We start from the raw sequence: 25,468 nt of genomic DNA, 5'->3' as shown, positions 1-25,468 counted from the left end.
TTCAAGCAGTTCCAAGTACCATTGTTGCAAATCAGTTGGATTGGATGGCTGGACAGCAGCACATGTTCTGGTCCTAGGGAACTGCTGAAGGTGTGGTGCCCCTGAGTCTATGAACTCGGCCCTCAGAACTCTGTAAGCATCTAAAAGATGATACTCAAAGCATCTGTGTCAAGCTAGGGCTTTAACTCCCCTTCACCAAGTCGCAGTGCATTCTCCTTCCAAGTATCAACCAACTATGCCAGATAGGGTAGAACCAAATGGTTTCAACTAGGGTTGCCAACCCTACAGAACTGTCCTGGAGTTACCAGGAATTAAAGATTACTCTTTAATTAAAGATTGTGTCATGTGGTGAAACCTCCAGAAATATAGCCAACCAAAATTGGCAACCCTAGCTTCAACTTCTGCAAAGAACTAGTGGTCCAGACCTTTTCTTCATATTTCTTTCTTCTTGCTACACCAAACATACACCAATAGTTTTCTATACTCAGCAAGGAGCCTTTCCTGCTCTTTCCTCCACTTACATTTTCCACTTTTCCCTTCCCCTCTTCCTCAAAGGAATAGCACACCCTGCTGTAGTGCTATGTGCAGATGCTTACAAAATTTTCCTCCCCTAAACTCTCAGGTCCGGTTAGTACCATAGTAGACACACAGCCACTCCATCAGGTCTATTAATGAGGAGGAAGGCCACTTTCAGTTACTGCTGCCTGAAGGAGTTGCTCTGAGACTGGCTTTTACTAGCTTCCCCTAAGATTATCTGCAGCTGAAAGAGGAAAAATCTTTAAAAATGCTGTTACTGTGCTTAATTGCCAATAAAATTAAAAACCCAGGCACTAGCCCATTCCACCAAGCCTCAATTTTCATTGGTTATGCTGCTTCCCAAGTGTAAATACACTGTCTCCAGCCTGGGCAGTGGGTAGAGATCCTTATCCTAGCAGCAGGTGGCTGGGGAGGGAAGTAAACCATCACCCTACTGAGGGAACTGTCTGGCTCAACCTGCTCAGCTGGTTCCTGCCTCAGGGGGCTAGCAATAGTCCTGTGGCTGGCTGAACACACCTGCTGGTCACTTTTATTTTTGCAGTTGTCGCCAATGCTTTCTTTTTCCCAAGAAAAATGGCAAGAGCAACTGGACAAATGCCCAGTTTTGTCAAAAAACAAAATAAAACAAAACAAAACAAAACTGGGGAGTGGTGTGGAGTGCAAGCAGAGATGCCAGCCCTGTGCCGGGGGAGGAGGGCAAGCAGGGTTCTAGCAACCAACAAGGGGGTTATGGGGGTAACGAACCTCAAGTCAGCAGCTGGGGCCAGCCCTGCCGGGGGGGAGGGGAAGGAGGGCTGCAGGGACAGGCTCAGGCGAGTGACTGTGGGTGTCCTGCTTTCTCTTTTGGAAAACATGGTCACCCTAGGCAGCCCTTTCCCCAAGCGGACTCCTGAGCTGCTCATGGAAACCCTGCTTGGGGGCGCCACCGGCCTGGCACCATGGCCATGACAGTCCTGCATGCTGGGGAGAGCCCCCGCTGTGTTGGGTATGGACTGATGTATTGTTCTCTGGTTCATTACACACCGTTTATTAAATGATGTGTAAATATCAGACCCAATGATCAGTGAGTTTAAGAACACTGTGACAATGCAAGATGGAGTCTGAAAACTGTCATCTTGTAGTTCTATCTTGTGACCTTCTGTACACAGTCAGCCTGGTCTGGATAAAACTGGACTGAACGGGTTTTTCCCGCCACTGGGCGATCCCTAAGGTTCCATCATCTCAAACTGACTTTCTACAGATTGTACCATGTTTTCCCACCATAAACTCTATAAAAGAACTGTGATCACAGGCAGATGGGGCAGTCTATCATAGCGACTGTGTGTGCGGAGTGAAAAGAAGAAGACACATTACCATCTTACCTGTCCTGCACCTGGAGAACATCACCATCCAGAGGGTTCCTGGTCCGCTTCTTCTGTCCTGACATCCATCAAGGGACTCTCTCCACTGTTCCTCCTCCAAGGGTTTCAATTACCTATGGAGTAGAGGTCCTGGATTCACTGTCACTACTGAAGTGAAGGCAACTGAGTGAGAAAACAATTAGGGTTTCTAAGTCAGGGGTCATATTTCTTGAATGCCAGGGTGGGTTTAGTTTCATTCTTGGGCCTGAGCTTCACGTTCACAGGTAAGAGCTGCTGTGTCACTGGGTTTGTTATATAGCTGTTAGTCATTTACATTTACCCCTTCTCTATCTGTGTAATTCTGTCCCCTAATACATTTACCTGTTTGTTTTGAACCTTATCTCTTGTCAGTTATATTTATTGTGCACCACACAAGGGGAGAGGGGAGGAGATTTGCACCAGTCCACTGGTGACAGATATGGCAGAAGGCGAATCTGCTCTTTTGAGAAAAAGGGGCTTGTTTCTATTCCGATACCTACACAACTTGACACATTCAGAGTTATCTTGGCTCCCCTTTGAGATAACATGTCTGGTGACCACAGCAAGACTCTCTGGGGACTGGATTAGCCATCTCCTTAGGTCCTGTTAGGCTATTTCATTTCTATTTTGTGAAAAGCAGGAGTTTTGGTCCTTGAGACTTGGGGAGCGGGTCTTACTTGGATATTATTGTATTAGCCGAAGGGCAAGTGAACCAGTTGGCTCCTTTCCTCCTCCTTTGGCAAAGGGTGGAATTTTAGCCTAACTCTGTTTAAATCCTGTTATTGTGGACCAGGGGTCACGGGGACACTGACCCCCACTTCGGTAACAGGTAGCGGTTACTGGTTGCCCCATCCAGTGCTGTTAGTCCCTTTCCCTGTAAAGGGTAGATATGGAGTGGGTCTGGGCCCCAAAAGGGTGGCCAATTTTTCTTTGGCAGAAGGCAGCATATTAGGCAGCCTAGCCTGGGCCGAGGTGCCATGTGTAAAGGCACGGTTTCTTACTGGAGTCCTTCTATCTTCACTTAAGTTACCCTTTTCAGTTCCGGAGTTGGGTAAGCAACTCCCTACAACACGACAGACCAAATTTTCAGTCTGCAAGGATGGACTCCCTGGTCTAATAAAAATTCTTTGGATCATGCTATTGATTCTTTTGGGAAAGGAGAAAATCCTTGGCAGCAGGAATCACTAGCAGGGAGTGACTCCCTGGGCAAATTTTCCATCTTGTGAGCTCGCTACCGCACTAGCAAGCCTAAGCCCAATAGAGAGGAGCAAAAATGAGCTCTGATTTATGGCCTGGCCATGGTCCACTGTGAGCTCAATTCTCAAGTGGTGCTGCTGAAAGAGCATGCAGACCAGGGACCTGAGAAGTGCCAGCAGCAAATCCAGCAGGCTGAACAGCAAGCGACTGAGCTGCAAGCAGCTAAGGCCACTGTGACCGCTCTAACATTACAAGTGGCTCAACTTGAACAGCTAAGAGACCTTAGAGCTAAAGCTGCAGCCACTGAAAGCAGAAGTTAAAACACAAGAACTGTTGGAATCTCAGGCAGTTAGACAGCTAATTAAGGAGGCTGCTGACAATTGGGAAAGGCCTGCTTCCCATGTGAAGTTTCAGCATCACACCAAATAACTGAAAAACCAGCTGCAGTTAGCACAGGGTTTAATTGAGTCAGTTGATAAGAACACTTAAAAATGTTATTAAGATGATGTTTAAAAAAAGTGGACGTAGAGTTTAAGCATAGAAGTTTCTAGTTATCAGGGAATTATGTACAGATTATCAACGGGTGCGAAACTCAGTTTAAGATCGGATGGCATAAGGCAGTGTTTCCCAAACTTGAGATGCTTGTGTAGGGAAAGCCCCGGCGGGCCGGGTCAGTTTACCTGCTGCATTCTCAGGTCCGGCCGATTGCGGCTCCAACTGGCTGCAGTTCACAGCTCCAGGCCAATGGGAGCTGCTGGAAGCGGTGCGGGCCGAGGGACGTACTGGCTGCCGCTTTCAGCAGCTCCCATTGGCCTAAGAGCAGCGAACCGCTGACAGTGGGAGCCGCGATCGATCGGACCTGCGGATGCAGCAGGTAAACAAACCGGCCCGCCAGAGGCTTTTCCTACACAAGCGGTGTCCCACGCTTGGGAAACACTGGCGTAAGGAATACATAATCTGCCATATTCCCAATTGGGAGTAAAAGGTTGATGGGTCAAAGTACAGACATTGAGATATGAGGGTATGTTGTTCATATAATGGCTATGTTCAGGTGTGGAGTATAATGAGTGGATACGATGATGAGGACTGATTGACCCTCATTTGGTGAGATTTAACAGTCAGTGAGTTTACGGTTCCAGTTCATATGGATGTGGGGGCTTGTGGAGGAGGCAGAAGCAGAGGTGAGTTGGAGTGAGGGAGGAGGCCATGGGGAGCTGCCAATGGACAAAGTCTTTCGGTTCCTTTCTAGTAGTTGATGCATGATGTCTCTTTGGCTCATGTCTCCTGATACTGTTGGTGGCCGGTGATGTGTTTGATGTAGATGTCTCTGAACCACTGGATGGTGTCTGAGACCATGAGGTGCTGCATGAGCCGTGCGTAGCAGCAACCGATCCCGCAGGTCCAGAGCACACACTTGTTGCCCCCTGGCTGCCTTAAAAATGGATTGGTGTGAGCAACATCCACCAGAAAATTGGTGTGGGAAAAAGCTGGGAGGAGGTGGAAGCTGCACAGAAAGGATGCCTGTTGGCTCCTGTGGCGCCCCCAGTTACCCAATTTGAAAACACTGGGCAACCCCCTTTGGTAAAACATGGAAGTAAAGCTCTTACACCAGAGCAAGGTAGAGCCATGGGAAAGCACATGGGCCTTTGTAACTGAGACACAGTGCTTAACTGGCTAGCCAAATTATCTGTTACACCACATTTGACTCAAGATGATGTAATATGTATACTAACGGGATGTCTGTCTAAATATGATTTCGCAGCTCTTCCTTATAATGTACTAATTTGATGCAAATAATGAACCATCTACAATTTATTAATGTGTATTTCCATTGTTTTATCAACATGATAATGTAATGGCCACGGCCTATTCAGAAAAGCAGCGTGTTGATGAAAGGCCAGAAAAATATTTTCTGAGGAAAAAATTGTCATTCTGGTTGGCCAGACTTGGGGTGAACCCACAGGTGCCAACTCCTTGGGTGCTCCGGGGCTGGAGCACCCAGAGAGAAAAATTAGTGGGTGCTGAGCACCCACCGGCAGCTCCCCATGGCCCCCCCCAACGCACCCCCGCAAGCCCCGCATCCTGCTTCTCCCCCCTCCCTCCCACCCAGCGCTTGCCTGTTTGCGGGGCGGCGAAGAAGAGGCGCTGGGGGAAGAGGTGGGGCGGGAATTTGGGGAAGGGGTTGGAACGGCGGCAGCACCAGGGGCACGAGCACCCGCTGGCGTCGGAGAAAGTTGGTGCTTCTGGGTGAACCAACATCACTTACGATGGACCCGTCAGGAGAACGTTACGTGCCGGGTACAGCGGGGCCAGGCGGGCGCTACGCACCTGGGGCCTGTTTCCAACCGCCAGTGACCAGCTTGGCCAGGACCAGGGGTTCATCGCACCGCCCGCTTCACCGGCCCGGCCCCACAGCCCCCTCGCTTGCCCCACGCTCTGGCGGGAGCTGTTCCCCCGCCCCGCTGGGACTACAGGGGGCGGGAGCACCTCAGCCCCAGCACTGCGCGAGCGGAGCGCACGTGTGAGAGCGCGCGCGCGTACAGCGCACTGCGGCGGGGGGTGGGTCCTCGCGTAACAGCTGCGTCAGGAGACCAGTTCCGCCTCAGAGATTCGCCGGGGCACGAGGGGCGGGGTTTCGCTTAGACTCCCCACGGGGGGGGGGACGCGCCCCTCTGCGCTGTGGAATCCTGGGGGCGGAGCCAGGCCGCTCGCGATGCCGATTAGTCACGTGATCCCGGCAGGGCGCGGAAGTGAGGCAGGAGCTTGCGGTCCCGTGACCGTTGTGGAGCTTGGTAGCTACAGCGAGGAGGGCTGAGCGGCGCGATGGCAGCGGGGTATCAGTACGGGCCCGGCCCGGGTATGCAGGCGCCCAACTTCCTGTGGAGCGTGTTCCAGAGGTGAGAGCCCCGGGTGTCCCCGCCCACAGCAAACGCCCCGGGGCGCCCTTCCCCTCAGCCTGCCCGGGGCCGCCGAGTTACCCCGCGCCGAGATCCGGCTCCCACCGCGGGGCGCCTCCCGGGGGCGGCGTCGGGACCCGATCCCCTGGGGCGGCCGCGCCCGAGCCGGGCTGGTTTCCTGGAGCCGCCCTTGTGTCCGACGCTGCGGGCCCCCACCCGGCTGAGTCTCGCCGCCCCTCTCTCCTCGGAGGCCGCGTCCGGCCCGGTGCAGCACCGCGATCGCTGGGTCCGTTCCTCCAGTCCAGTCCTGGGGGGGAGGCGGCTCCAGCTATGGCAGCGCGGCTAGGACTGAGCCCGGCCCCAACCTGTCCGCGCCAGGCCCGTCCGGTCTAGCCGCGCTGGCCGGGTTGAGGGGCCATGCAGCGGCTGTGGGCAGCCAGGCCCTGAAGCGCAGCCCCTCCCATGTCAGCAGTGAGGGTGGACGGTGTGTGAAGCGCCACCTAAGCCGGGAGCTCTGCGGGCGGCTGAGCACGTACTGGGCGTAGCGCTACTTGCAGCTCCCGGGGATACTGCGGGACAAACACAATAAACGTGGGGCCTAATCCTCATTTTAGGGGCAGGGAAAGCAGCCCTGAACCAGACTGTAGATTCCCCCACTCTTGCTGGAGCGCTTGATGAGCATCCTGCATTGTGCGCTAAGACATCTCCCATATAGGCATAAATAGCTCATACTTCGAGTGGTTTATGCCCAAACCTATGATTAGGGGATTATCACGTATTGATTATTTTTCCTCCAAAGGTCAGTCTCAGTACTTGCAGTGCTCTACCTGCTTGGTTTTAATAATATGGGTTTCTTTCATCTATCTGTTTCCTGGCTTTTCTTTTACATTAGTTCAGTGTTCACTGTACAGGTTTTTGCACTCATTTTAAATATTGTATTGTTGAGTTGATTGTTTTCTGTGGCATATACCCAAACTGTTTGCTTTTTTCAGTGGCTTACCAGTGTCTTTGACTATTCATTCATAACTATATCTATATCATTTCTATTCCTGATTATTCTTCCTATTCCTGTGGCCCTTGATACTTTTATCGCCAGTTAAAATCTTTATATTTGTGATACCCTTAAAATATTTACATAATAAGCTTTGTAATGAATGGCTTTATAGAAGACAAGCTTTCTTATCCTGCCTGCTGAAATAAGAAATCAATGTTTAGGCCCCAATTCTACAAATACTTAAATATGCTTAAATTTATTACTGCAAGTAATCCCTCTGACTCCATTGGGACTGTTCATACCAGTCAAGTTAAGCATGTGCATAAGGCCTTGTCTACATTTCAGAGTTTTGTTGAGCAAGTTATGCTGATGATCAAAGAGCAATATAATTGCATTGTTTGTGCATGTTCACGTGATACTCCTTCAGTTGGTGGCGCGTATTTATAGTTATGCTCCATCATCAACAGTGAGTCTAGTGCACTGTGGGTAGCTATCCCACTGTGATGTAATGAGAGATGACCTGGAGAACCGTATGGTGACTTGCCTGTCTGGTGCGAAGGTTACAGATCTCTCAAGGCATCTAGATAGATTTATGTGTAATGCTAGTGAGGAGCCGGTGGTCATGATACATGTAGGTACCAGTGACATAGGAAAGGGTAGGAGAGATGTCCTGGAGGCCAAATTTAGGCTGCTAGGAAGTCCAGGGTCTCTATGGTAGCTTTCTCAGAAATGCTTCTGGTTCCAAGCGCAGGGCCAGGTAGGCAGAAAGAGCTTCAGAGTCTCAATGCGTGGATGAGAAAATGGTGTAGAGAGGAGGGGTTTAGATTTATTAGGAACTGGGGAAACTTTTGGGATAGGGGAGCCTATACAGGAAGGATGGGCTCCACCCCTAAACCATAGTGGATCCAGACTGCTGGCACTTAACATTAAAAAGGTTGCAGAGCAGTTTTTAAACTAAGAGATGGGGGAAGGCCAATTGCTGCAGAGGAGCACGTAGATCGGACAGAGACTTCTTAGAGGAGAGTCTATTGATGAGATTCTCTAGGTTTTAGTCAGGAGAGGATGGAAGAGGATAAAGTATAGGCCAGATCAGATGAAAAACATTTTCATAAAAAAGAATCTGACTCATCAGAAAAGGGCAGATTAAAAACTTATCACTGTTTATTTAAGTGCTGGTACACAAATGCTAGAAGTCTAAATAATAAGGTGGGTGAACTGGAGAGCCTCGTGTTAAAGGAGGATATTGATATAATAGGCATCTCAGAAACCTGGTGGAGTGGGGACAATCAATGGGACACGATCATTCTGGGGTACAAAATGTATCATAAGGACAGAACAGGAAGCGTGGGGGTTAAGGTTTTTGTTTATTGCCATCCGAGGATTGGAGCACCTCTCGAAACATGTCCTCCTTATTCTTCCTCAGTCATTTCCTTATCTGGTGGAGGCGCTTCACCAGTGTGTGGGGGAGGTTCTCCTGAAGGCCACACCCGCAGAAGTGCAAGAAACAATAAACAGAAGCATGATTGTTAGTGCACTCACGGCGTTGACTCATGCTAGTAAAATACACCTCTTTTTACATACGAATCCGTTTCTCACTGTCTCATGGCAAGCACAGGGCTCAGCAAATGCCTTGAACATGATTAGTTCAGCCTGGGGGGGGGAAAGGAGCTCAAGATAGGGCAAAGAGTTTAGGTGGTTTTTTTTAAGGGGTTCACTGTAGGTAATCAGAGACTCAACTGTAAATTCTGTCACCGCTTTCAACAGGCGGGGGTCATTGTAGCCAATATCTCACTCCTGAGGATAAGCAAGGATGAGAGGGTGCATATCTTGGATGCATGCGGCTTCAGACTGGTTCCCTAGACTGCTCATATGTGTGCCGCTTTGGTCCCAGCACAAGTGATTACCGATTGACGCAGGAAAGTTTCCTACAATGGGGGAAGGAACAAAGCAGCTCTGCCAAGGAACCTTCAGCAGAGGATTGGCGAGTACTTCCAGGAAAGTTTCCTAGAGATCTCTGTGGAGGATTCCTGTGAAATCTCATTGTGCATCAACACACTGTTCTGCAGCACTGCCTAGCTGCACAGGGGAATGTGAAGCACATGCAAAAACTGCTAGTTGTGTACATTTCTATCCCTTCACCCACTTCTAGAATATAACAAAGCAAAGGACAGCTCTACCTGAGCAGCATCAACTAAAAAAGATGGCTTACAGAGCTCCCTTCTCCTTATCATGCGCTCTAGAGACAGAGTGCTGGGACTGGCTTGAATCCTCTGGGGTCAAGATGAGGTCCTGGACAACCTTTTCCCATCTCATCCTCTAACTCAACCTCCTCAGGGTTGATTCCACTGTCTCTAGCCCCGCTGAATTATCCACGGGGTTCGTGGAGATTGGGTCACAGTGGAGGATGGTGTCCAGCTCCTTATAGAAGCGGCAGGTCTTTGGCGCAGCACCAGAGCGACTCTTTGCCTCTGTTGCCTCTTGGTGTGCCTGCTTCAGCTCCTTGATGTTTGGCTGGAGGACTATGCTGGGACTGCACAGTCCCCCCTCTGCATATATTCAGCAGATCCAGTGTGCTTCAAGCGGGAGAACATTTGGTTCATGGAGTCGCCATGGTCAGATGGGAAGATGCGATATGAGCTCTCTACGCCGAGCAAACAGAAGAATTTTAAAAATTCCTGTGCCTTTAAAGGGAGAGGGACGAATGCCTGTGTACCTGATTGCAGGGCAGCGGAGTTTGAACTGCTGACTAGAGCAGTCAGGATGGGCATTTTGGGACACATCCTGGAGGTCATTTATAGCGATATAACCAGCCAGTCTCCACGCTGACACTTTGTCGATATAATTTCACTATAAAAAGCTCTATGCTTCTCGTCAAGGTGGTTTTATTTTGCTAGCAAAGCAGTAGTTTTTTGTTGGTGGAAGGTGCATTGAAGTGTGTACACCTCCGCAGTTTTGTCAACAAAACCTGACTTCTGTCAACAAAACTCTAGTGTAGACAAGGCCTAAGTTTTTGCTGGACCTAAACTTTAATTAGTATCAATTTTCTCCTTTTTTTAATTTTTTCTGATTAAAAGAACAGTTTTCAAACTATTACTGAAATCTCTCATTTGAAACAATTTTCTTAAGTTACACATTTTAAAGTGAAATCTTTAAAATTTGTATTTGTTTGCAGGGTTGATAAAGACAGGAGTGGAGTAATATCTGACAGTGAACTTCAGCAGGCATTATCCAATGGTAAGTGTGAGTCAGCAAAAAAAACTTCTTATACATTTAGCATATGCATTTCTTATTCCTCCTTTTGGTTACATGAGATAGATCTCTTCTAAGAAGTACAAAGGAAATTGAAAGTCTGAACATATAGAAGGGAGCAATTCTTCAGTGGAAGATCGAGAGAGAAGTGAATAAAAAAGGGAGCAAAACAAAAATCAGAGACAGATGAGATGTATAATTCATAGCCCCAGGAAATTTCCTTTTTTCAGACCTTAAAGAGGAACTGGATTTTTTGAAAATATTCTCTGTTAGGTTTTTGATGTGTTTTAATAGTACAAGCTCCGCTCCCGTTGTTTCTCTGCATTGGGATTTTTTTTCTAGAGAGAAAAAGCATAAGTATAGCATCCTCCAGCTGTTCTTCTGTTCACAGGAATTAAGATGTAATCATGATCCATATTACTCACTCATCGCTTCTGAATGTGCTCTTCATTATTTTAACTAGGACCAATGTATAGTCCAGGAAAATTTTACAGGAGCACTTCGAACCTGTCTTGCAGGACATGTAATCTTTGTTGCATACCGTGGTGCAGGAAATTGGGATGGTAAGAGGTCTAATAGTCAGTGATGGTTTTAATAGAGAAATAACTGGATGTTACAGAAGGAAGAAAGAGGTGGTTAAGTGTTCTCATTAGTGCTTCACAAAGCCATTTATTTAGTCTGTCATTAGGGCTTCCTGAAATAAGGTGGGTGAGGCAATATCTTTTATTGGACCAATTTCTGCTGCTGAGAGAGACAAGCCTTTGAGCCACACTGAGCTCTTCCAGTCCCACTGTAGTATTTCAAGTGTAGACAAGCCTTAGTTACAGTTGGCTATGAGGTGCTGCTCATACATATTTGATGTCTAACTACAGTGGGCAGAGTTTTCTGGTAATTTCATGCCTTTTTCTGGAACATCTAAGAGGGTCGTGTTGGGGAGCTGTTTGTTGTATCCCCATTTTTTTCTTGTGGGAAAGTTGCAAAGTTTTTAATTCTGTCACCCTTCCTGCACAAGGGATCTGTGGTGAAGGTGAGGCCAACTGACATTGGGTTGCAGTGCCAGCAGGAACAAAATATAATTTTTATTACTAATCATCTGACTTGGAATATGCGTAGGAAACAAAACTTACTGTGGAGTACAAAATTCCATTATTTTATAAGTCTTCTGACTAATAGCAAAAATAAATTAGTTGTTTACCTGGTATAATATCTACTCACTTTATCACCTATTCTTTTCCCCATAACTAGAACAGCCTGCTTGAAAGGATGAAACTTTAAGATTATGGCAAAAATAGAGAAACAGCGACCCAAATTTCTTCAGTTTTTGTTCACAATTTGTTTACAATAGTTTTGGAAACCTGTCTTTGCCAGCTCTTTTACTTTAAATTCCTCAAATTAACCTTTTTTCCCTGTGACCCACTTCAGTGTTGTTACACAACTGCCAAAATTTCTATGTCTTTCTTTCCTGCTTGTTTACAGTATTGGTTAGGAGTTTGAACATTTGCTATAGTTATATGAGAAATCACCACTTAGGAATTCAACACTGAGCTAGGTAGTTTGTATAAATACATTAACAGATATCTTGCCCACATTCCATAAGTTTCTGTATTCTAACAAACCAAGCACCCCTAACCAGTCTCAATTACACCTGCACCCTTCTCCCAGGATATAATGGCCGTTGATTCCACACAAGCTCCTTCTCTCTTTCCATTCATCAGTGATTCCAGTCATTCTTCTCTAGGTTTCTAGATGGTTGTATATAAATTTATTGTAGTTTCTAATGCGCATAGTAAGAACATAGATGTTTTTATCACATCCCTTTTTAACTTTGTAAAGGAGAAATATTCTAAAGATTGACATAGGTACTAGAAACATCAAGATCCAGACTTTTTGAGTGAAATGCCTGCAAGCTGCTTGGAAGCTTTTTTAAAAAAAAAAACCTTCCATATTAAAGGCTCAAACTGTATACCCCCAATTAAAAACAAAAACGGACGATAAAAAAAAATGCCACCATGGCTAACCAACATTGTAAAAGGTGGCTAGAGACAAGAAGACATCTTCCAAAAATTGGAGGTTATATCCTACTGAAGAAAATAGAAAGGAACATAAATTCTGGCAAGTCAAGTGTAAAAGTATAATTAGGCAGGCCAAAAAAGAATTTGAAGAGCAGCTAGAAAATGACACAAATTAACAGCAAAATATAAGTGCACCAAAAACAGAGAGTCTTCCAAACAATCACTGGGACCATTGAACAGCCTTGGTGTTAAAGGAGCACTTAAGGAAGGACCAGACCATTGCAGAGAAGCTAATTGAATTTGCATCAATCTTCACTGCAGAGATGAGGGAAATTCCCACACCTGAACCAATTCTTTTTTTAGGTGATCAGTCTGGCACAGTTCTTCAGATCTAGATGTCGATAGAGGAGGTTTTGGGGGAAAAAAATGGTTACATTAAACAGCAGTGAATCCACAAGACAGAATGATTTTCACCCTAGAATTCTGAAAACTCAAATATGAAATTGCTGAACCACTAACTGTGCTTTGTAACCTATCACTTAAAACAGCTTCTGTACCAGATGACAGGAGGAAATCTAATATGACACCAATTTTTTAAAGTCTCCTGTGGTGATCCTGGCAATTACAGGCCGGTAAGCCTGACTTCAGTACCGGGCAAATTTGTTGAAACTATAGTAAAGAACAAAGTTATCAGACACCTAGACAAACATGATATATTGGGGAAGAGACAACATGGTTTTTGTAAAGGGAAATCATGCCTCTCCAATCTGTTCATTTTCTTTGGGGTCAGCAAACGTGGACAATGGTGGTCCAGTGGATATAATGTATTTGGACTTTCAGAAAGCCTTTTACAAGGTCCCTCACCAAAGTAAGCAGTCATGGGCTAAGAGAGAAGGTCCTCTTGTGGATCAATAGTTTGTTAAAAGGAAGGAAACAAAGGATAGTAATAAATAATCAGTTTTTAGAGTGGAGAGAGGTAAATAGTGGTGTTCCCCCCAGAATCTGTACTCGGACAGTGCTGTTCAATATATTCATCAATGATCTGGAAAAGTGGATAAACAGGTGGCAAAATTTGCAGATGATATAAGATTACTCAAGATAGTTAACTCCAAAGCAGGCTGCAAAGAGTTATAAAGGGATCTCACAAAAGTGAATGACTGGGCAACAAAATGGCAGATGAAATTCAATGTTGATAAATGCAAAGTAATGCACGTTGCAAAACATAATCCCAACTATCCATACAAAATGATGGGATCTAAATTAACTGTTACCACTCAAGTAAGAGATCTTGGAGTCATGTGTAGATCTCTGAAAACATCTGCCCAATGTGTAACTGCAATCAAAAAAGCTAACAATGTTAGGAAAGGGATAGGTAAATAAGATGGAAAGTATCATAATGCAGCGTTATATATCCATAGTATACCCACAAGTACTGCATGCAGTTCTGGTCATCCCATCTCAAAAAGGATATGTTAGAATTGGGAAATTTACAGAGAAGGGCAACAAAACGATTATAGGTATAGAACAGCTTCCATAGGAGAGATTTAAAAAACTGGGACTGTTCAGCTAGGTTCAAAAAAGAATTAGATAAGTTCATGGAGGATAGATCTATCAATGGCTATTAGCTAAGATGGTCCCTGGCTCTCAGTGTTCCTAAACCTCTGACTGCTGGGAATTGATGACAGGGGATGTATCACTTCATAAATTGCCCTGTTCTGTTCATGTCCTCTGAAGCATCTGGCACCAACTACTGTCCGAAAGTGGGTTCTGGGGCTAGATGGACCATTGGTCTGACCCTGTATGGCCATTCTTATGAATGGCTGTTGGGTTTATGTAAATCACAGTGGTGAGTTCAAGAAAAAGAACCAGACAAAAAAACTACTGGGTTATTTTTCTTGAGTGAGTTGTTTTCACCACTCTGATTCTTTTGAACAGCAGTAACAACCCTTGGTGCTGTCTGCAGATTCGGATATCAGCATGGCATTGGTTCATGTTTGGAAGGTCATCCTCATAACTGAGCATATCACCAGCAATGAATGAAAACAGGCCACAAAGCATATTGAAAACCTAAATTCTACAAAAATAATGGCTTAGGCCTCTGCTCACCATGGAAGTCTCCTATTTGCTGGCAGTATATAGGCTTTTCACTGTCACATAGTCACCAGGGCGATGCTCTGGAACTACTCCATGTGAAGCCAGCCAGGACTCTGGTGTAGCATGCCTCCTTTCTCTGAGCATACTGTTGCCAGGGCAAGAAGCTCACACAGCTTTGACCTTACTGGGCCTGACCTTGGAGCATTCAGCATCCCCTTCCACACCATGCTCTTCCTGAAGCAAGTCCACCCGGGCGGGGCTCCTGGGGAAGCCAGAGAGCCCTGCACCCCAGCTCCGCTGTCAGCTGTGACTTTCAGCCAAGTCCATCTCGGAATCCCAGGTCAGACATCCTGGACTCCCTCTCCAGTCCAGCCAAGGAGACTGCCCAGCTTCCAAAGACCTGACCTCAGATGACCCCTCCCCCCCATTGCTCCTCTTCCTGGTCTTTGTCTTGCTTCCCAGGTGAAGAGTCACCTGGTCATCACCTGGATGCATCCCCCTCCTGGGTCTCAGGTTATGAAGGGCACTGGCCATAGAATAGGGGCAGGCAGCTGGAGCAGCCTCACCTGCCCCAGGGGTCTAAGCCAAAGTCTTGCACCCTTATTCCCACCACTGAGACATTGGTGCAACGCACAGGGAAACTGAGGCACTGCACATATTCATGCAAAACACTAAAACTCTCATAGGCTCACATACAACATAACAAGGGAAAATACCCACTTTGTCACAATGGTCTGTTCAAGAAACTACACATACACCCTCTTCTCTTTTAGTATGAATTTCTTATTGTAGAACTCTTGCCCTGCCAATTACAGTGGCCACTGTTAAGTTGCAAAACTTATCACCTCCCATGTCTCTTTTGCACAAAGTTTCTCTCAGGATGAAACGTGTGACCTGCTTGAATTCTTTCCAGTACTGTAAGTAGAAATGTCTTGGCGAATTGATGGAACTGTTGAGTGTGTATGAACACACACAGGCCAACTGATGCAGCCAATAGGGATTTATCAGTGGTGTGGACAAGTCTCCCTGAATGGCTAGGAATATTCGTTGTCCTTTATATGAAACCAGAGCTTTGGAGCGGAGCATGGAGCAGTGGAGGTGCAGATTTTTCCTCGAACTGGAGCACAGCTCGAAAGCCCTGTAAGAAACGTGTTTCGTAATGTGCCACAAGTCTTCTCCGCTCCTAGATCTAATTTCCCATTAACTTTCTTAGTTGAAAATTTTCTAAAACGTTCCACTTGTGATATTACTATATTTACTTATTGGTGTTATGGCCCAGGTGCTGGAACAGGGAACAGTAATATGTTGAGTTCTCTTTCTAACGGGGAATAAGCTTTTAGTCCAATACCAGTTTAGGGGATGCTTGGCAAAGGATGTAGGATAGCAGTTGATATGTGACTCAAGTTTGTGACGCTAAAACCATATTTTATTAAAGGGAGTCTTTACATAAAGGCAAGGACTTGCCTAAAATAAGTAGAGGAATAGGTGTAGGGAGAAAAACCAGCTGTTTAACTAAATTTACAATGGAAAAAACATAGTTTAGACTTTGTCCTTTATTTCTAGATCTATGGCTAATCTATATTACACTCTCAAGCAGGTTGCAGTCCGCTCAGACATGGTTTGTGACCTGAGTGTCTATTTGTACAGTGGAAGAGAAGCAATTTTGCTTCAGACACAGTAATGATGAACTGCAAGGCAACTATTTTTGTACCCATAACTGCTCTTTTCATATGATCTTTATACACTTTGAAAGCTTTTCCCTGTTTGTTATTTACATTAACTCAAGTCCTCAGTTTCTCTCTCCTAGAAGACTAGTAATATTTGGAGAATTAGGAACATAATATTACAGGAAACTGAAATCTGAGGGGCAGCTCTCTCAACCAGTTGATGAGGAGGTGATATTGGGTGTGAGGCTTAAATGTTGAATTGCATTTATGTTTGTAATACTGAATACTTTGGTTAACTAGGCTTTTATATTTTTACTCTATTTCCACACTATTCACTCAAATATTATACTGTAATTTGGGGCTAAAACTTCTCCTGCTAGATACTGACTTAGAGAACATGAGAAAATTTGAGCAAAATATGTTCATCCCTTCTTGAGGTAGACAAGCATGGAAAGATGCCCTTTCATTTAATGAATGACTGTCTATAACTATAAAACTTGAAATATTGACTGTGGCTTCCATGAGGAGTAATGCAGTAAATTTGGTAAAGAAAACTAAAAGAGATTTTTTTAAAAATCACAGTTTCTATGCATGCTCAGGTCAAATGGTGTCAGAGGTTGTAACGCTAATAGAAAATCTGAAGTTTGAATTCTATTGCCAGCCTACAAGTTCATTGGATAAAGAACTATTGACTCTTCTGTGAAATAAAGCAAAGCATTTAAGAGTAAAATCCCTATTTTGTTTTTAACAAACGATTCCATTGGACATTCTTCTTTTTAAATGTTTAATTATATGCACATAGTACTTAACATACCGGATGAGATGGTAAATCCAGATTTTATAATGCCAGTACTTCAAATGAAGACACACACATATTGTCCTCTCCTTTATGTGCCTTAAAATCACTCATCACTTGTGTAACAAGGGAGAAAAAAAATTCCTTCCTGATTCTTGCAGTAGTGTCTCAACAACCTTCCTGTTAGTATGCAAAAGTTATAAAATGTCAGAAAAAAAACCCCATAGATTGCCTGAAACTAAGACCATTAAGTGTGCGCTAGAGACCTACAGTAACTCCTCGCTTAACCTTGTAGTTATGTTCCTGAAAAATGTGACTTTAAGCACAACAATGTTAAGCAAATCCAATTTCCCCATAAGAATTAATTTAAATTGGGGCAGTTAAGTTCCAGGGAAATTTTTTTCGCCAGACAAAAGACTATAATTAATGTGTGTGTATATATACATACACACACAGTATAAGTTTTAAACAAACAGTTTAATACTGGTACACAGCGATGATGAATTGTGAAGCTTGGTTAAGGTGGTGAAGTCAGAGGATGGGATATTTCCGAGGGAATGCCTTACTGCTAAATGATGAACTAGCTGTCGGCTGAGCCCTCAAGGGTTAACACGTTAATGTAGCCTCACACTCTACAAGGCAGCACGAACTGAGGGAGGGGAGACAGAATGGCAGATAGAGAGACACATCGTGTGAGAGATGTGCGTTGTCCGTTTAAGTACACTGACCCCACTCTAAGTACACTGCCTTTTAAAATAGATCAGCAAGTTGAGACAGCAGCTCCTGCCAGCAAGCTCCCTCTGTGCTGAGCCCTGTCATGTCCCTCCTGCTCTATGGAGTTGGGGTAAGCGGGGTACAGGGGGGTGGGAGGGAGAAGACGACACTCTGACATTAGCCCCCTTCCTCCTGCCCTTGCACAGCAAGCAGGAGGCTCCAGAGAGTGCCTCTAAGGCAGAGGGCAGGAGTAGCACATGGCAGTTGAGGAATGACAGCTGAACTGCTGGCAATTGATAGCCTGCTGGGCGGCTGCCGCACAGGGAACTTAGGGGAACAGGGAGCTGATAGGGGGCTGCCAGTCCACCCGGGTTCCAAGCCCCCACCAGCTAGCTGCAGCAAGTTGCTCTTCGTGCAAGCAGTGGACAAAGCAGGCTGCCAAACGATGTTATAACAGAGCATTGCGCAACTTTAAACGAGCGTGTTCCCTAATTGATCGGCAACGTAACAGCGTTAATTGGGATGACTTTAAGTGAGGAGTTACTGTATATTGGTGTAACTACATCACTCAGGAGTGTGAGCGATGTCATTATACCGGCCTAGCCCTCCCATGTAGAGTGATGTCGATGGGAAAGCTCTCCTGTCGGCATAGTAGCATCTTTTCTAAAGCGCTACAACGGCACAGCTGCACTCTATGTGAAGACAAGCCCTTAGATACCACAGCCTTGTTATTTTGTTGTTTGCCTCCATGAGGTCTAGCTCTGAACTTTCTAGCTAGGCTGTTATGGCTTTTTTTTTATTATGATTATTTTTCCTCTTTGTCTTAAAGCTTCACCGTGCTGCTTTTCTGTCTGTTTCAGGAACATGGACTCCATTTAATCCAGCAACTGTCAGATCAATCCTGTGTAAGTACAACTGTACAATGTTACATACTCAGGATATGTCTTTTTAAATAACATTTTTATTATCTCCTGTAGCTGATAGGTAAGGTTTTCACATGCTGCAGCACTTAATTACATCATTTTAGATCAACAGTACACTGAAAGTACATGGTACAATGTATAATGTATTCTTTATAGCTGGTCTTTGCAGATGCTTTGTTTGTAACACTATGAACATCATTAATACAAGCTTCAGTTCTCCTTTCCGGTAACCCTGTTCCAAAAAAGGCTATTCATTCGGAAGAAATAAAGTCTAAGACCTAATGACACCTCATCTGTTTTGAAAACCTATAGGAAATATACTAATGACTATGGATATATACACGCACATACACAGAGTTGCCCGAGCAACTTTTAGGGAAGATTAAAAGATGGCTGAGAAAATGGCAAGTGTCGGAAAAGTCAGATTTTTGACAGTAGCACTATCTTCATATTTAATACCAGTAAGTCACTGGGAACAATTTTAAAGCTTTTGTTCTAATTACAAATAGAGACACTCCCCGACTTACGCAAGAGTTCTCTTCAGGAATGCCTTGCATAACTCAAATTTGCGTAAGTTGGGAACATATACCCAACCATTATACCCCACACACTCCCTCCCGCTCCCCCCCGCCCCCCAAAAAAAAAACACAAAAACCAAAACTTTCTAGCTTACGGAACTTTTTCCATACGTGCGAATTTGCGTAAGTAGGGTTTGCGTAACCCAGGTAGCATCTGTATCAAGCAGAAAAACCGATCCTATGTTTTACCTCAAAAAAAGACCAAAATGGAGGAGTAAAAGCAGAAAGCCTCTGATAACTATTCGAATAATTCTCAGCAATGCAAAAGAAGATGGTATCAAGTTAGTGGTATAGCAAGAGACAAACAAATGGAATTTTAAAAATCTCTGTTCCTCCCTCACACAGCTTATAAACAATGTATTTATAATTATTTACTCAAATCCATTCAAGTAAATAGCTGAAATTAAATCTCCAGTCTGATGCCTTTTTATATTTAGGGCCCTACCAAATTCACAGCCATGAAAAACACTTCACGGACCCTGAAATCTGGTGTCCCCCCCAGGAAATCTGGTCTTTTGTGTGGTGTACCCTATACTGTACAGATTTCACAGGGTAGACCAGCATTTCTCAAACTGGGGGATCCTGACCCAAAAGGGAGTTACAGGGGAATCACAGCATTATTTTAGGGGGTCACAGTATTTTAGGGTCACAGTATTGCCACTTCTGTGCTGCCTTCAGAGCTGGGTAGCCTGAGAGGATGGCTGTTGGCCAGGTGTTCAGCTCTGAAGGCAGCACCCCGCCAGCAGCAGCACAGAAGTAAGGGTGGAAATACCATACCATGCCATCCTTCCTTCTGTGCTGCTACCGGCCAGCTGCCCCTGCTCTCCAGCTGCCCAGCTCTGAAGGCAGAGCCGCTGCCAGCAGCAGTGCAGAAGTAAGCAACCCCCACTCCCGCTCCAATAGCCTGGCAACCCACCTGCAACTCCTTTTTGGATCAGAATCCGTATTATTACAACACTGAAATTTCAGGTTTAAATAGCAATTTACGATTTTTAAAATCCTATGACTGTGAAATTGACCAAAATGGACTGTGAATTTGATAGGGCCCTACTCATATTGTTTATTAAACTTTTTTTTTATAGTCCAAACAAGTCATAGAAATTTCCACTGCAGACTGTTTGAATGCAAAAGAGTCCTTCAGGAGAGATTTTCAATTCCATTTTGCTTTGCAATTCCTTGCAGAAGAGCAAAACCTTCATGCTAATCTGTCACTGATTTGATCCCTAGGAGACTTTACTGTCACACAATTGCTCTTTCATATTGCTTTCTTCAGTTCCTTCCTTTCTTTGCCATTTCACCACTTCCTCTCCTGTCTGCTTTCATGGACTCTTCTACTTTTTCTTCAGGTCAGCACTGTTTTCACAAATTTTCCTCCCCTTCATTTGTTTACCACCTCCTCAGCCAGTCCAACCTATCTCTTATTAAAGATGACAAAATCTTACTAAAGACTTTAGTATAATTTCTTATGTATTAATGCTTCAGTTATGTTTATTTCAGCCATGTTTGACAGAGAGAACAAAGGTGGCGTGAACTTCAATGAATTCACTGGAGTCTGGAAGTATATCTCAGATTGGCAGAATGTTTTTCGAACATATGATAGAGACAGTTCTGGAATGATTGACAAAAATGAACTAAAGCAAGCACTAACAGGTTTTGGTAATTTTTTTATAATTATAGTTTGCTGTATAATGGCTGGTTTTGTCCAGTATTAGATTACAGTATCTTTAAGGCTGTGCTGCTTCGCAGTTGTGACAAAATGGAATAATCAATTGTAAGAAATAATTGAGGTGGAATGTAGCTATTATTTCTCATTTGGATGTATATGTCAGTTCACAAAAGACTGACATCTGTGCCATGAGCAGCTTACAGATCATCTGGACTTTTCTGCTGAATAAAATTGAAAAATAATTAATGGGAAGTAATGTATGCAAACTTAATGTAACTCTTTAAATTCATACTTTATTAAATACCCTAAAAGTCTTACCAGCATTTCAGTTATAACTGTTTTAATCAGTGGTTCACTGTGCCATTGGTCATAAAGCATTTACAGGCTTTAAAACTTGGCAAGAACTTTAAGGAAAAAAATTTAATTACAAGGAAAAACAGTTGTTGGAGAAATGGATAAACCTGTTTCCCTTCTTAGGGACACTTGAGGCACCTGTACATTTCCAGTGATAGTTGTCAATATTAAACTGTATTAAGTGATTTTAAATTATAATCTAAGCAAGATTTGTAGAATACAAGTTCTTAACCTTTATATGTAAAGTTAATATTACATATGTAACCCGTAGAAAACATAAAAATGAAGACTTTCATTCCACTATGGAGAAGTCACACTGTTTTGCCATTTGAATTCCTTTTAAAATGTCAATCAAATCTATTTAGAACCATTGCTCTAAAACATTTAGTTCTTCAATTGCCACATTATGTGTACCTCAGAACTGCTAAAAGTTAGGCTAGTGTGTAAAGCAGCTTGTAGGCTAGCTAAGGGGAGTAGGGGGTAAAGGAGGAAGGGGAAGTTTTATCCCTCTCCCCCCCCCCCACGCCTGTGGAAAGGGCAAAATCTTCTGAAATAGAACAACTTTAAGATTATTTTAATGGTCTTCTAGAACACCTCCCCTTAAGATGTGGGCCTGATCTAGAGCCCACTGAAGTCAATGGGAAGTCACCCACTGGCTTCTCTGGGCTTTAGCTCAGGCCCTACAAGTGCCGAGATTAGGAAGCTTTTTATTTTATCTATTTTCAAATAAAGACTGTAGAGGCGCTGAACCCTCCTTCTAATAATTCCTCCTGATTGGCTGTTTTACCTGCTATATTTAGTTAACAAGTGTCTGAATTGCTAACGCTTTTCTTCACTGCCTCTTGCAAAGGAGAATGAATGATCCTCGTGAATTTTAAAGATAAGCCAGTTCTTACCATCCCTCTTCAAGCAGCAGTGCAGAAACTATCCAGTGGGCTACTCCCTATATCTTCTGAAAACCTCCAGTAGGCACAGCTGTGACCGGTTCCAGTAAACTCACATTTGCACATGATCAAAGGGATCTTACGAGAGTCTTACTGCACGCAACTGACTGTATCCCTTCTTTCATTGTACTCTGGTAGGGTGCTAGTAGAACATGTTCCAGAGCTTTTCTCTGTGCGTGACAGTGCTTCTGCTAGAAGTGCCCCAAAGGGTCTCTTCTTTACTTGACATAAGACCTCAGAATAGTTAAGTAATTCCTCTCAAACCCACTTAACATTATCCCCACTTCCTCATGAGAGAATTTGCCCACTTTTCTAAAAACACTTTTCAGACCCTGTGATAAAGTGTTAGTATAAACATGAAGTATTAACATTCTCACATGCGAAGCTTACTTTTAAGTGAGCTTTGTTAAAAGATCAGGTGTTTCAAACAAGAAAATATTGGTTAAAAATAATTCACTGTGTAATTAGCAAAACTCCTGGTCTTCCTGGCTGCTCTGTCATGGCATTTGTATCACATACCAGTAATTGGAAGTTGTGACTTCAACGGAAAATGGCATTTGGAAACAACAGCTTGTGCCATCCTATTACAACAAGTTACATTCTCTTGATGCAGAGGATAACAATTTGTTCAACTGACTTCAGTGAAAAAGAATATTGAAATGTTTAAATACAGAATACGTTGAGCACAGCCCTAAAGACTTGTTTTAATATCCCTTCTAACAGCATAATCATTTAAAATTGGTTGTAGTATTTCATTTCATTGAGATTGCAATTCATTCTTTTGTCATGTTCTTAATCATTACATGTTTTTTATATTGTTTCTGTTGGAGCATTTTCTTGTTCAGTAGATGAATATATTCTAATATCCATTAAGTTTGATTACTGTTCTACAATTTTACATTTACTTAATGACTCTTGCCTATTTGTCACAATATAACTTATGCACATTTGCTTTTGTGTGTTATATTGCTTTTATATAAAGTACCCAGCTTTGGTCGTGTAAATCTTGTAATCTTTTCTTCTTCCAAGGATATCGACTATCTGATCAATTCTATGATATCCTTGTTCGGAAATTTGACAGACAAGGAAGAGGACAAATTGCTTTTGATGACTTCATTCAGTGCTGTGTTGTGTTGCAGGTAATAGAAGAAATATATCTACTGTCAAAATTGGAAGCCATGATTTGTACAGGAGTTGAAGCATGTGCTGGATCAGGAATTTAATTTGACATGACTAATGTAGTACCTCCTAGGAATGCGGTGCTGTGCTTATATACATCCTTGTGTTGATCAACCTTGAAAAATCTTAAAACTCCATCTTGAGCCTTCTTGGCATTACTATAGTACAAATAAGTGCAAAATGACAGACCGCAATGTCTTAGTGCTTCTTCTCTGAAAAGTGCCTTAGTGTCACTGTGTAAGATATTCCATGTTTGCCTTCTAGAGAAACTTAACCTTTTTTTTTTTTTTTAAACTTTCTGCTGACCTTGCAAAACTCATCCTGGCCTTTGACAGACAGGCTGAATTCTTATGGCAATGAAGACTGCAATCCAGATTCGGCCTCAGCTTACATTCATGCAACCCTGTTGTCTTTTGGGGTGCACAGGTCTAACTAAAATTAGAATTTCTCCTGCTGACTAGAATCTAATTAATTCTTATTATTTCAGTTGTTCTTGCATAGTTTTATTGGCTCTGCAAGCCCAATAGAAGTAAAATGTAGCAAAATCTTTATCTGTAAAGTAAGCCAGTATAACTGACTCTGCACATAAATTGTGTGGGTAAGAAGCCATCATATTTTTGTAGCCACTCCTCAATATAGAATTGTATTTTAAATCTTAATTCAGAGCTGAATTTCAATCATTCAGTCAGCATTACAGATTTTTCATTTAGCCCACACTGCAGGACTAAATGATCTCTCACTGAAAAGCTCTCAGCATTCCTCTGTTACTATGGTATTCAGAAAACAATCTGGAGGATTCAGTGAGACAAAGTGGTGCCAAAACACCAAACTTGTCTAAAGTTTTGCAGCATTCTGAGTGATGTTTCTTCCTTACTGTCAGTGTTTATTCCACAAGGTGTGGACAGATGTGCAACATGCATATAAGGGAGTGAGTGACAAGTAGTATTTTCATTTTGTTCTTTGTGGATCATCTCCTTAGCTCTATAGTGTTGATGGTTCTGTCTTCCTGCTGCAGAACTATCAGTAGTTTTCTAAAAACATTTGCAATGTTAGTCAGTATCCACAGCCTTATGCATTGTAATTCCAAACTCTGGTTTAATATAGTAGGGATGTTTAATGATTGACAAGCATAGTTGCTGGTTATAGTGAAATTATTAAAGTGGTAACTTGTTTCCATAGTATTTTTATACAAACCATAATTACGCATGGTTATATGCAAGTATGATGTAGCACATGACCCATCAAGCTTATAAGAGATAATAAAGTTTTGCTTTTCAAATGTACAAAGGTGCTGTTTAAACCAGCCTGAGAATCTTATCCATCCAATGGGGAAGTAATTTTGCCCTCTGAATTTCTAAACAAAATGTATATAATTCAGAGACTACATATTGTACATCAAAATGTCATTCAGGCCATGGTATGTCACAGGGAGGTGGTGAGGGGGAAGCTTATTCATCCACCAGCCCACTAGGTAAGACCAAAGAGAACCACCTTTTATCTTAGTCATCGAATCAAAATTCCCAAACAGTCACCCTAGGGAACGGTCTTAATCTGTTCTTGCTGGACATGCATCCCTGAAACCTCAGTTAACATTCATCTGAACACTTCCCCTATATTCAGTAATGGTTTCTGTTTCTTTCCAGAGGCTGACTGATGTATTCAGGCGCTATGATACTGATCAGGATGGCTGGATTCAAGTGTCTTATGAGCAATATCTTTCCATGGTCTTCGGCATTGTATGACAGTGACCAGTGCAAATGAGATTGGCTGTTAGCGATATAAAGACTGGAGTTGCCAAATCTTGTCACTTACTGACTATGACTAAAATGGATATAACTTTTTTCGTTCTCTTAAATTGTGTATCTCACCAGCTTCAGAATCTGTTTGTACTCAAGCTGCTCAGCTTTTATGTTGTATTACTGTAACAACAATGGCCATATCACCATTTAGTGCAAAATTTAGAATTGTTTGTGATGTCAGTGCTAACACTTTTTTCCAGATTATCATGCATGGGGGAAAAAATATTTTTTTAGAAATGCCAAATTAAAGTAGTAATGCTTGTTTAATTAAAAGGGATTTAAAGGTCAGACAGAAGTTGCACAACATGGTTTGCACGTGCCTTACTTTTTATAAGAATTTAATGCATTAATTTTAATACAGAATTTAAAACAGTAAAGACATTAGACAGTCACACTGTCCTGTCCAGTTTTTGTGCATAAGGACATTTCTCCAAAGGCAGCTCTGATAGATCCCTGCTCTTGTGCCTCATGATGTCTGAACTTAAGCCT

The 25,468-nt window shown here is 43.3% G+C and overlaps 1 protein-coding gene and 1 long non-coding RNA gene across 7 annotated transcripts in view; one reads left to right on the top strand and one right to left on the bottom strand.

The window, feature by feature from the left end:
* Positions 1-5,618, bottom strand: part of LOC115646110 — a 34,501-nt gene extending 28,883 nt beyond the window's left edge. For 3 of the 5 annotated variants that reach the window (XR_003998941.1, XR_003998940.1, XR_003998939.1), the window contains exons 1-2: positions 5,442-5,618; positions 1,899-2,060 (exon numbers count right to left, since the gene is read on the bottom strand). This is a non-coding gene — a long non-coding RNA (uncharacterized LOC115646110). Of the gene's footprint in view, positions 1-1,898; positions 2,061-5,379 lie in introns of all 5 variants that reach the window. The other 2 variants (XR_003998942.1, XR_003998938.1) reach the window with 2 other exon arrangements.
* Positions 5,619-5,838: 220 nt separating this feature from the next.
* Positions 5,839-25,371, top strand: PDCD6 (programmed cell death 6). Of its 2 annotated transcripts, none has more exons than XM_030551603.1 (6): positions 5,839-6,010; positions 10,177-10,238; positions 18,397-18,441; positions 20,535-20,693; positions 23,031-23,140; positions 24,824-25,371. In XM_030551603.1, the coding sequence occupies exons 1-6, from the start codon at positions 5,937-5,939 to the stop codon at positions 24,920-24,922; spliced, it is 549 nt and encodes a 182-aa protein (XP_030407463.1). In that variant the 5' UTR covers positions 5,839-5,936; the 3' UTR covers positions 24,923-25,371. The 2 variants fall into 2 exon arrangements, with proteins under 2 accessions (XP_030407463.1, XP_030407464.1); XM_030551604.1 differs by having other exon boundaries at positions 5,841-6,010; positions 20,535-20,687.
* Positions 25,372-25,468: the final 97 nt, after the last annotated feature.

Source organism: Gopherus evgoodei, chromosome 2, assembly GCF_007399415.2.
Source record: "Gopherus evgoodei ecotype Sinaloan lineage chromosome 2, rGopEvg1_v1.p, whole genome shotgun sequence".
Taxonomy (NCBI): Eukaryota; Metazoa; Chordata; order Testudines; family Testudinidae; genus Gopherus; species Gopherus evgoodei.
Note: the sequence above shows the minus strand (reverse complement) of the source record. Positions and strands in the feature narration are given on the sequence as shown.